Raw genomic sequence first — 12,240 nt, 5'->3', positions numbered from 1 at the left:
AAATACATGTTCTGAAAAAACAAAATATAAAATCCCTGAGACATAATACAAAAGCACATTTTGAGAAGTCATATTGTGGCCAGGGAGCTATTGCTGTCCCCCTTAAAATAACATTTTAGTGGATGAATTTTGTGCATTGATTTGTATTTTTGTGTACTCTCACTGTGGAACAGTGTTAAATGGGTGCAAATCCGGGAACTTATTACTAGTAGTATGCCAAACTTACTAGTTATCTCTTCCAGAGCTTTAAAGGAGATTGAAGAATATTCCCTTTTAATTTTACAGATGTGAAGGAGATCAAATCACTATTCAGTACCACACAAGCCAGTAGCAGAGGCAGGAACTAGTATTAGATTTTGCAGCTGTAGACTTTGTGACATGCATGCGTTCTTACGAAGAAGAAATAATTTATTCAACAATAATACTTCATGATTTATCTGGCTTTTCTGTAGGGGAAACAAGGGGCCCATTCAGAACTGATGATAGTAATAACATGATTAGCTTTTCAGTGAAATAGCTATTTCCTTTTATCTCTGAAAAGAAAACGCTTAATATAAATATTTGAATGCCAGTGGTGTAAAATCACAGCACATGTCACAACCCGTTCACCGCAGGGAAGGGACAGGAGCCCAGGGACTGATGACTGTGCTGTGCTTCCCTTGCTGCTGTGACGCTGGCTCCTGCTGAAGACAGAAGCCAGTTCAGGAGCTATTTTTGCCTATGCAGCTGGCAACAGTCCCTGAGGGACTATCTGAGAATCAGTGAAATTCACTTTAAATCCAGACAAGTGCTTCGAGATGGGACTAAGGGAGGAAGTAGGTAGTGTAGAAACTGTCTGAACTAGCTAGTGGCTCCTCCCTTTTAGAGTCTCTCAGAGGACAGACACGGATGATAATGCAATTTCAAACCTTTAATTTGGCATTATAAACAAGTATGCATGCTATGGGTAGTTTTTTCCAAGTCTCTAAATAAAAGTAACTTTCCTGTCAGAGACATGGATTACCTGAAATTCTAATTGAAAACACAATAGAAGTTCCAAGTGCTTTGGGTAAAGCTAGCTGCCTTATTCAGTGCTATAATATGGATATAGAAATCAAATTAATTTTGGCATTCAGATTTGAAATGGGGGATTACATTTCAATCATTCATTAAGACTTGATCTTTGCTATAAACCTCTTCAAATAGTCAAGTGTCAGAGCATTAATATAAGAATGAAAAGTTTTTGTCATTGGTAGTTACAGGCAAAATCAATGGAACTGTCTCAAGAAAATACAGTGGCATTTCTGGCAAAGGCAGAATGCATTTGTTTTCAGTACAGAATATTATTCTTCCATCATGTAACTCAAACAATGTTCAGCAATGTCTAATCAAACTGATTTTCTTTCTTTTTTTCAGATGAGCAAGAGTCAGTGCAGAAGAGGACTTTTACAAAATGGATCAACACTCATCTGGCTAAGGTAATATACGGCTTTGAAAAAAATCTTTAAGTTAAACCTTACTCCCTATACCAATGCAGGCCCTAGAGTGTAGAAGAGGGCAGATTTTGCTGAGCAGCATGGCATAAATTTGACCCATGTTATCTGTACACCACAGAGCTTGAATATGTTTCAGTATGATAGTGGTTTAGGCAGTGGCAGCAGTGTGAGTGGGGTCTACAGCCAACTGCTCAACTCCCTTTGCCAAAGTGTCAGGAAAGTAGCTCATTAGCTACTCTTGAAGTCAGAGGAAAGATTTAGAGCTGCTTTCTACGCAGCATAAATATAAGTCTTACTACATATGACATACTTGAATAAAAGTTGCTTTAGGGGCTATGTCATTTGATAGAGACATCCTGTGCTTAGTATTTTTTAAATCATGAAGATTGCTTAAAAGCTGAGCAATGCACTTAAAAATGAACAGAATAAAAGCAAGAAGCCCATATTGTATTATATTCTGTGTTTTCATCTAATGAGAAAATATAATAGAACAACAATTTTTATTTACACTACTCAGGAATGTAAATGAGGAATTTACTGTGAAATGAACTGCATTGGCATTGTAAAATTCAGCTGAAGAATAAGTCTATCTTTAGGACTTCTTGACTGTGGAGTCTCACAGGGAATGAGACTTCTCTCCCCATTTTCTTTGAAATGTGTGGAAAGGGCAACAGAAAACAAACACTCTACGTATGTTCCATTTGCTTCAACTGAGATGTAAGGAAAGTCAGTACTTGCTAAAGTGCTTACCTGAAGCCGGTCATGAAAACGTGTCAGAGGGCAAAAGAACTCTTTATCTGGTGTTACTCTATTTCCTAATTGTGTTTCATCATTTCTAATTAATCAGTAATATCTGATAATAATAATTGAGCATTTTACATATATGTATATTTTATATACCTGTGTGTATATATAATTGACTAATAATGATCAGTTGATATTTTCTGTGGAAGCAGAGGAAGTCATGGTGGCCATTCAGCTAAGATATTTTGCTCTGAATTGAGGTGTGAACTCTGCTTAAACTGTACTAGTCCCATTGGGCTTTGAGAACTCAGATAGAGCTTTTAACTTGTTCTCTATGTATATTTCTTTAAAGGTTTGAAACTGCAGAGCTGGTCAAATACATTCCAACAAAGCAGTTGATGTTAAATCAGCCAGAACCTTTATTTTAAGATGCCTGGGCTACCATATGGTATTAGTGTGTGTTAATTCACACTTTAACAGGGAAGTTGTTTCTGGGATCTTTTTACTGATGGCTGTGAATGAGCTTGTCTCACTGAAGTCAGATATAGAGCTTTTTTTTTTTATTTCTAATTTACTGTTACACTGTCGCAGGAGAAGCACAGATTTAGTTTATAGATTCTAGACTCCAAAGAAGCTTAAGTTTTAAAAACTTTGTCATGTTTTTGAGAAGTGTGGAAAAACATTTTTTCAAGTTCTTTGCAGCTCTAAAAAACACAGGGTCTGTGAAATTCACCAGATTCCTCTTGCACTCATGTATCATATTGTAACCCAGAAATTTGATTTTTAGAATACTTGATTCTGGAGAGAATACTGGAGATACTGGAGAGAGTCCAGCGTAGGGCTACGAGGATGATCAGAGGGCTGGAGCATCTGCCCTATGAGGAACGGCTGTGAGAGCTGGGCCTGTTTAGCCTGGAGAAGAGAAGACTGAGAGGGGATCTTATCAATGTCCATAAATATCTTACCAGAGAGTGTCAAGAGGATGGGGCTGGACTCTTTTCAGTAGTGCCAAGCAACAGGACTAGAGGCAACGGGCACAAACTGAACCACAGGAAGTTCCACCTGAATAGTAGGAAGAACTTTCTTGTGAGAGTGACAGAGCACTGGAACAGGTTGTCCAGAGAGGTTGTGGAATCTCCTTCTCTGGAGATCTTCAAGGCATGCCTGGACGTGATCCTGTCTAATGTGCTGTAGGTGACCCTGCTTGAGCAGGTCCCTTCCAACCTCAACCATTCCATGATTTTGTGATTCTCGTAAAAGATTGTTGCCATTTTTGTCACTTAAAAAATATTAAAAAGTATTTGGAGGCCTTTGAAATGTGATAAATAGAAATTCTTGGTATATAACAAACTTTTAGACAGAATTGTCTTCATTCTGTTCTCATCTGCATGCACTATAAAAAGTGGAACACCTGTCAAAATTGTAGCTGATGATGAACCTGTTGTGGCCCATGTTATGGCCATGTGATTTGCCTCCAACTGGACTCTGCCACTGATCACAACCCTCCTAGCTCTGCCTTTCACCCAGTTCTCCGTCCAACTCACTGTCCACTCATCTAACCCACACTTCCTGAGCTTATCTAGGAGGACGTTATGGGAGACAGTGTCAAAAGCCTTACTGAAGTCAAGGCAGACAACATCCATTGCTCTCCCCTCCTCTACCCTAGGACTTGGTTTATTATGACTTTGTAATGTGAAAGGCAAAAGAGGAGAGCACAAATTCTTTCAAATACATTTGATATATGTTAAGAAACAATTGTATTTCTCTGAGTTCAGAGAAATTTGGAGACCCATGTTCTAACAAATTAAGTTGTGCATATGCATTTAAGTAAAATTCATATTTAAGGAGATGTGTTTCAAGAAACTCTGACAAACATGTATTCTTCTATAGGGTCTCCTTTCAGATTCCTATAGAAAAAGTAACATGAAGAAATTAGAAAAGCAAAACTAAATTATCTTTAACTCTAAAATCATGGCTATCTGGAGAAATATTGCATCCATGATGAGTTTGAATGTTTTTGAAAAAGTGCTAGGGAGTAACTGCATGAAACCTCACAAGCAGGAGAAATTCTTATTTTCCAGGCATAGGCTGATTGAGTTTCTTTGTAGTATTTCTAACATGGGCTTACAGGTAGCGGAGAAATGGAGAACTACTAAGGTTGAGTTTTGCTCCTCAAACTGAGTTGGGTGAATAGCGTAGAGAAGGGTTAAAAGACCAGTTTCTGAGCTTGTGAAGGATTGTGCTGTGAAAGAAATTGAAATGAAGAAGACAGAAAAAGTGCTGTTGGAAGCAAGGCATGCTGTTAGGTTCTGTAAAGTAGAGTGGCCTGAGGCATAGGTAAGGTATGAAGAGGTTTTTGAGTTGATTGTAGTGGATAGAACCAAGAAGAATTAACAATTGGGAATATAAAGCTGGATGGAATAGTTTGTCTAGGTTTGCTATGAGTAAAAGATTTTTCATGGAAAATCTTTAAAATCTTAGAGAATGTTTTTCTTCTAGAAAGTCATACTCAAATTGAAACAGAAACTGATTCAATGTCCATGTTAAGTCCATGAAGAAGATTATAAAATTAGTTGTTGTTACATAGTCTAAACTATAACATTGAGAATGAGAATATGGGTATGAACAATTAAGAATGAAAGAAAGTGTCAGGTATCTGTCCTGTGCACATAAATGGTCATGTGCGAGGCATTTCAGAAGTGAAAGAAGTGAACTATAATAGTGTAGCTGGATACATTGGCGAACAGAGCTGGACCACAATGTCCATTACTGTGAAGAAGTTATTGATGTCAAGAGAGTCAGTAAGCCATGGCAGTGACATTCCTATTATCACAGAGCTGCAGGAGCATGGCTGCTCAATGAGAGAGGATGAGCCAGGAGCTAAGGGTGACCCCAGTGTAAGAGTGCCCAATGGGCACTGTCCTACAGGGAATGAACATGGCAGCAGAGCCAGGTGCTTGTAACAGGGTCCATTTGACAGCACTACACATTGCTAGTGATGAACCAACTCCAGTGTCCAGACACAGGCTCCAGCCAGGAGCAAAAGGAGATTGGGCCAGAAACAGGGCTGGAGACAAGGCTACAGCGTGGGTCAAAAGTCCAGGCAGGAGGCAGGGCCAGAGACAGGTACACCTACAACATAGCTTAGGCAGGACTGAGGGCTGGACTGAAATGATGCTCCTGGGCCTTTGGCAGAGTTGGGGGGTCCCAGGTGAGGCTGGTCAGGGCAATCAGGGACTAGTAGTACGCTCAGGGTCCCAACACCTATCATCACATTACTGTGAACTACCCATGTGGCCATGAAATTATCAAGTCATATCAAACTGAACCTGGATGGAGTACTCTGACCCATCAAAGACTCTACCTTGCGTTGAAAGCAGGGCAAAAGTGAGGAAATTAGTGTGAATCCTGGCTCTTTTACTCTAAGACCACAGCTGACGTGTGATCCCTTGAGCACTGACTGCTTACTAGGTCTCAAAGCTGAGGAAAGAGCTGCAAGCCTGATAGCTGAGAGGTAATACAATGCAGCTTCATTTTGGGTCAGTTTTTAGCTCTAGGCTGCATTTTCTCCCCTGTCCATCTGAGAGTTCATCCTGCCTGTCTCCACAGCCTTAGCTAAATCTGTAATTTGGAAACCTGGTTAGATTCAGCAACCTGACGTCATCTCTTTTTTTTGCCATCTACTTGTAGAAATTGGAACCCAAGCTGCCAGATAAATGTGATATATCTTCTGTCTGTCTAGTTTAATCTATACAATCCTACTGACAATAAATGAGATATGCATGTGCAATGCAGGGCTAGAGCACTGAAATCTTCAAATTGCATGGTATTTTTTCATATTTCCCTAAGGTTCCAGAACTGGACCTCCTCTCAATCTCAGCTTTCAAAGTTGTAGAAATAATTTCAGTATGCTTCTGATTTAGAGGAATCTTTTCAAAGTCCAAGTTTAAAATACAAGGAAACATTATAGCAAATATGGCAAAAATGGTTGTAGTAGTGAATTATTACATCTAGTCAGAATAACAATTACTCAAATATTTTTCATTTCAGTGCCTATTTAGATAGTGGATTAGAGGAGTAAGGAAGATAAAATGATGCACAGTGATGTAAACTATGTTAATTTGTGTTTGTGTCTTCATGCAAGAACTTCATCAGTTTTCATCTATTAACTAAAAGTAATTCTATGTTTTTTTCAAGTGGGGAAACAGAGGCTCGTAGTATCTCAGTGACTGGCACAGAAAAACTTTAAGCTAATCTTGACAGCATGATAGGGAAAATTTGACCATGTTTTCCATGCCAATAAGCACTGTATGTTTTTTCTGAGGCTTATTAGTTGAATACTTTTCATATGCACTGATATGAAGTTCTTTAAATTGTTTAGGACATTTCCTGAACACTACAGCAGATGGATCAGTTTGACAAAGGAAGAAGTCCAAGCGAAACATTGCCTTATTAATTCACAGTTGTAATCAAGTCTAAATGCAGCTACTTAAATAAATATTTAATATGGGAAAATCTGATTCATTAACCTTTAAAAATCGTTCCTAATTAATTCAGATTCCTCCTACCGAGTTCATGAATTTGCTTGTACGGAGTGTGCCTCTCTTATGATATGACTATTCCTAAATGTTGTAGTCACTGTAAACTAACCACTGTGAGATTGCCTGTAGTGCAAATATAAATGAGTGTTGATAGACTACATTCAACAAAGTATATAGAATGTCAATAGTATTATTTTGCTATTTTGCTTTCTTAGAGAATAGCAGCTAAATCCTATTGGAATGGATAAATTAAAATTAAAACCTGAAACAAAACGCTAAGGCATTTGAAATCTTAGTGGAGACCTGACGAGATTTAACGTCTGCTTGCTTAGAGTGTGATCGGAGTTTCCTTAAATAATTTTGTTCAAGCACCTAAAAAATGACAACTTTCCTTTAACGTTACAGTATTTTAAAAGATTACTTCAGATGCCTTTTAAATGTTCTTTTTTTTTTCCTAGTTTAAAAATGACTTCATTAATTCTTTGTACAGGCTTTCCAACATTCAAAATATAGTGTGTTAGGGTCATTAGAGTTGATTGCATCAACTGGAGTTATATAGTTATAAGCACAAAGCCAAAATGGAGTAGGTTCAATTTTTTCAAGATTATAGAATTTCAAGTTGGTTTTCACTCCCTTGTTTTACTGATTTATAGCTGGTGTTTTGACAATGCACTATGGCCACTGGATGAATAGGTGGTAAGTCCCATTTATTCTCTAGAATAAAAATTATTCAGTAGGTTATAACTGAATACAGCTCTTTTTATTTTTTATATTTATTCATTTTAAGAAAACCTTTCTTTCCTGGAAGCTAGTAAGTACATGATGTATATGTTTGCATTCTCATTTCCTTTCCCTTAACATCACATACGCAGCCAAGGAGTATTTATTTATCCATTCCAACAGAAGACTCAGTAGAGGGTCTGCCTGGAAGAACAAACAGTATAAATGATCCTATGCAATGGTTCATATACAGTAAATAGATGTCTATAAACTTCTTAGTCTCAGGACAGGTCTCTATATAGGTCTCTATATACATGCATATGTATTGCCGTGGGAAATAAAGCTGATATCTATGGGATACTTATGTAAAAGAAGAATCTACATTGACTGCCATTTAAAAAGATGACTCATTCCATACTTCCGAGAAAAATTACAATCATAACAATAGAGTAACTTATGGGAGAATCTATGCCATATGCCCAGAGTAAGAAAAAGTGGTTTATGAAACATGATGAGATTCTTATCTCCTTGAAATTACATATTAAAATCTTCAGGATAGTGTAATATATTACATATGTGTTATACAAAATCACTTTGGCTGATGAAGCAGTGTGAAAAATTAACTGATTTCCAATATTAGAGGATTCTTATATAGGAGACACAGTGGCAAGACTGTTTTGCCTGCCTTCTGTTCCCTATTTTGTTGGTATTAAGGCACATAGTGTGTTCTGCTAAACACTAGCAGTAATTATAACTAATTACACATACCTAGCAGCAACAGATAGTAAATTTGAGTCTGCTGATTTGTGGAGAATTATTGTCGTTTTCTCACTTCTCAGCAGTCAGTCTTATTAACTTTGTTGTAAGTGATTTTGTGGTTTCTTTGCTGCCTCTCATCTTTTCCAATGCTTTCTTCATAATTCTTCTAGTTTTCTAAGTTATGCAGGCTATATGTTCAACATTTTGTGTTTGTGTAGAAAGGATAGTACTGCAGGAGTTAATTTATTTGGATGATGTCTTCAAGAGTATTTTTGCTGCCTTACACAAGTAACAGGTTAGGATGCAAGTCTCCAAGTTTCCATAACTACTGTCAGTGAAGAGCAACAGGTGAAGGGTGGTTCAGAGCAGGAACTTTGCGAGGATGATTAGGGGTTGGATGTCTAGTGTGAAGTTGTACATTGTGGAAACCAGAGGTGCTTCCCAGACTTAGTTTGCATCTGGATGCCAAATGTCTTTTGTTCTGGCCTGGAAACCGATTTACAAGTAAGGATACCAAAGTTAGGTAGTGAGCTGCATTCAAAAAGATAAGGGGTCTGATAGGGGTGTTCTGGAGACCAGGGTTATATAAGGGTGGCCATAAATCGCACCCTCCCATCTAAATGTATCCTAAATTGTCCCCAGTAAGAATGTCTCTTTTCATTACTATAGAGTGAGCTTTAGGAGACTAACCTCACTGCTGGCGCATCTAGATAGGAGGTGAGATTTGCCAGGCCTTCAGCTGAAGTTGGAATAGGAGGGTGGCTGCTATAATCATCATGTCTTTTGGCAAATAATTCTTTGCTATTTATCATGCAATAAATTTTGATAAAACAAAGTTTGTACTTCAAACTTCAAATGGGAAATAATAACACAGAAAGTGAGAGAAATACTAATTGTATTTATGTCAACTGCCTGTAATGCAAGACTGGAGCAAATTAATCAGTAGTGACTGGTTGCTCTGCTGATTTATTTGGTGTTATGCTGTGGATGAACACAATTCATTATATATTGCAGTGCTAGGAATGTAAAAAGAACTATGATTAAATATACTCTAGTAATTACTTGCAATATTGCTATATTTTATATTCACAGTAAAATGCACTATTTTCTTACCATGGCTGTTAGAGCCTGTCAAATCTCAGACAAAGTCTTCCTTCAGCAAAGGAGGGTTTTTTTTCATGTTATATCAAAGTTTTTTATTTTTTTGAAATGTTTGTTAATCCTAACTGAGCAATGAAGGCAGAGTATTTTGGAAACTAGAAACTTTACAGGAGCTTTCATTTATCCTGTTTTGGCATAGCACTTTTACCTTTTCAAGAGCAGCAAAGATTGTCATTTTAGTCAATAAGCAGGTGTGAACATTAACAGTATGTGAATTAGTAGATATTTGAATGCTTATAAGCTCATGGAAGCTGCAGGATTTTTTTTTCCCCCCATTCATTTCAGCTGGACAAAATTCACTCTCAGCTTTCTTTTGCTAAGAGAAATGTTCGTGATCATTAAAGTACTGACCAGCTGATAGCTGTAATTCAATAAACTAATGTGCATTTAAGAAGATAGTTGTGCCCTTGTTATTCAAAATTCCTAAAACATCATCCATTACATTATTTTTTCAGTATTATCCTTGTTGTGTTTGTGAATGTAAATACATATGCTAAACAGTATGTCTTAAGTAGAAGCAAATATACTAGCTAGCACTGGAAGACTGCATGGCCTGGAGGAAAAGGAGGAGAAAAAATGTGACTACTGAGTAAAACAACTGTCAGCTGTGAGATAGTGGCACTGTTGCTCAGAGCGCCACACTACTGCTTAAAGCATTTATACTTCATACAGTTCATTTTTCAGACTGAAAGAGTGAAATTGCAATGGCATTCTTAACACTGAGCAAAATATCCTTATAAATTAAAAGATATCTGTAATGCTGCATCCATAAGTTGTTTATATTTTGTAAACTCAGAGGCAGTTGTCAGACTGTTTCTTCGCTACTTTTAGGGAGGTTTTTCCATTGTATCATTAGTGGCAGAAAACATCTAGTGTGCCAGAGATGTTCAGTAGTTAGACAACATGGCAAAACAATGTTTAAACAATGCAATGATATTAAAAAGTATTAAAAAAATTAAAAATATAGCAAAGGAGACCAAAACTCAATGTCTATCTGAAAGGAGGGAAGGATGTAATGCTGGTGAGCTATTACTATATCTGAAATTTTCTCACTTTTCAGCGCAATCCTCCCATGTTGGTCAATGATCTGTTTGAAGATATCAAAGATGGGGTAATGCTAATTGCCCTTTTGGAAGTCCTTTCAGGGCAGAAACTGGTAAGAACTTCCTTCTTTCTGAATATATGATATTTATTTGCAGAACTTCTCTAGAATATAAATTTCTGATATGTTTGAATACCGTTAAAAACTTGACTGCTACATTGAAAAAGGAGTTTATTCACAGAGAGGACTATCTGGTTACAGTATAAAAAGATTATTTGAAACTGACATTTTTAATGCGCTTTTTATTAATTTGGTCTTACTACTTTATAAAAGTTGCTTATTTGTATAGTCTTTGTAATTCATCTGGGTGTTAGTACTGTGCACAAAAAAGGTCAAAAACTCAAATTACTTTGGTGTGTCTTAAAGAAATAATGAAAGCCTTTTAATTTACCTCTTTCTCTCTGAGAAAGTGGTAAGTCCCTAAAATTTCATTGGAGTGTTATATCCGTTTGCCCTGGTGCTCTGCTGCAGTGAAGAACCTTAGCTGGTACCTAATGACTTTTTCCCAGACACGTTGTTTAAAGAAGCCGCGGTGTACATGGCAAACAGGCTGTCTCCTGGGAGCCGGGTTATTGCTGCGTGGGATGTGGGAGGGAAATGAACGGGTTTTAGGCCCAGGGCAATCGCTTTTCCAAGCCAGCGCACAGACCAGGTAGCAGCATCTGCACGAGCAGAGCGGCGGTCCCTCCTCCTGCTTGCTGTTGAGTGCAGAAGTTACACGTTCAGATTATTTGCCAGCGTTGCACTTTTGTGCCTTTTTCGTATGAAATCTCTGTTTTGATTCTAGATGACACCCAAAATTAAATAGTAATGCAGACTGTGAAAGTAATTGTAGGGGAGGTGAAGAAGCTATGATTTCAAGTTTATTTCTACTCTGTTGAAATGTACCAATTTCTCCATTTCTGTTCCTCTAAAAAAGAAAGTCTCCCTCTTGTGGTAAAACATAAGCAGTAAAACAGGAGAAGAATTAACACAGTTACAATCCAGGGAATTTCAGTATTACTAGTATCCTGCCTACATTAATTAATGAAAGATAAGAGATATCACAGAACCAGAATACTATCTGGTTAATTTAAAGGTGATATATAGCAGAATATGATATTTTGTAGCAACTGCAAAAGGAATTTCAGACTCTGTAGCAAACCTTTGCTGTATCTGTTTGTAACTCCGTGAACAGGAATTTAAAATGTAATAAGTACTTCTATATTTTCATTAAAATATAAGATTCAGTGGGGTAGTTTGAAATTCCACTTTAAAGTGTTAGAAGGCCAGGATATATTCTTGATTTTAATTAAAGGAAGTCTGTCTTTTTTTTAACCTACATAAGCTACAGAAAAATTATTTTTCAGCTGGGATTTGTGATAGCATTTTTTTAGGAGGGAATTGTTTGTATTTGTTTTTAATCACTAGTAACATATTAGAGAGAATTGATTAAAAATTCTCTAGGAAAAATGTCTTTATTGCACATTAAATTTTAAAAATAACAACCACTTTGAGTTCTCCGCAGGCAAAAATATTTTCCTGTGAGCATGTTGCTGTATCTCAAATCTATTTGAAAAGATAAAAGTAGTTTATGTTACACAGGAGAAACACATCTCTGAGATCATGAGGACTGTAACTGGTTATTTAGAGATATTTAAAACTTCAACAAACATTGTGAACATTCAGGAAGTTAATACATTCTGGCATGTATACATTAAGGAGAAATAAAAACAAATAGTAAATACTTATCAGCTTG

At 37.0% G+C, this 12,240-nt stretch overlaps 1 protein-coding gene across 1 annotated transcript in view; it reads left to right on the top strand.

Annotated features, from left to right (window-relative positions):
* Window positions 1-12,240, top strand: part of SYNE1 (spectrin repeat containing nuclear envelope protein 1) — a 308,485-nt gene that overhangs the window by 44,586 nt on the left and 251,659 nt on the right. The window contains exons 2-3 of the mRNA XM_062572395.1: window positions 1,396-1,457; window positions 10,461-10,556. Coding sequence (XP_062428379.1) covers window positions 1,396-1,457; window positions 10,461-10,556 — 158 coding nt within the window. The remainder of the gene's footprint in view (window positions 1-1,395; window positions 1,458-10,460; window positions 10,557-12,240) is intronic.

This window comes from Rhea pennata, chromosome 3, assembly GCF_028389875.1.
Source record: "Rhea pennata isolate bPtePen1 chromosome 3, bPtePen1.pri, whole genome shotgun sequence".
Taxonomy (NCBI): domain Eukaryota; kingdom Metazoa; phylum Chordata; class Aves; order Rheiformes; family Rheidae; genus Rhea; species Rhea pennata.
Note: the sequence above shows the minus strand (reverse complement) of the source record. Positions and strands in the feature narration are given on the sequence as shown.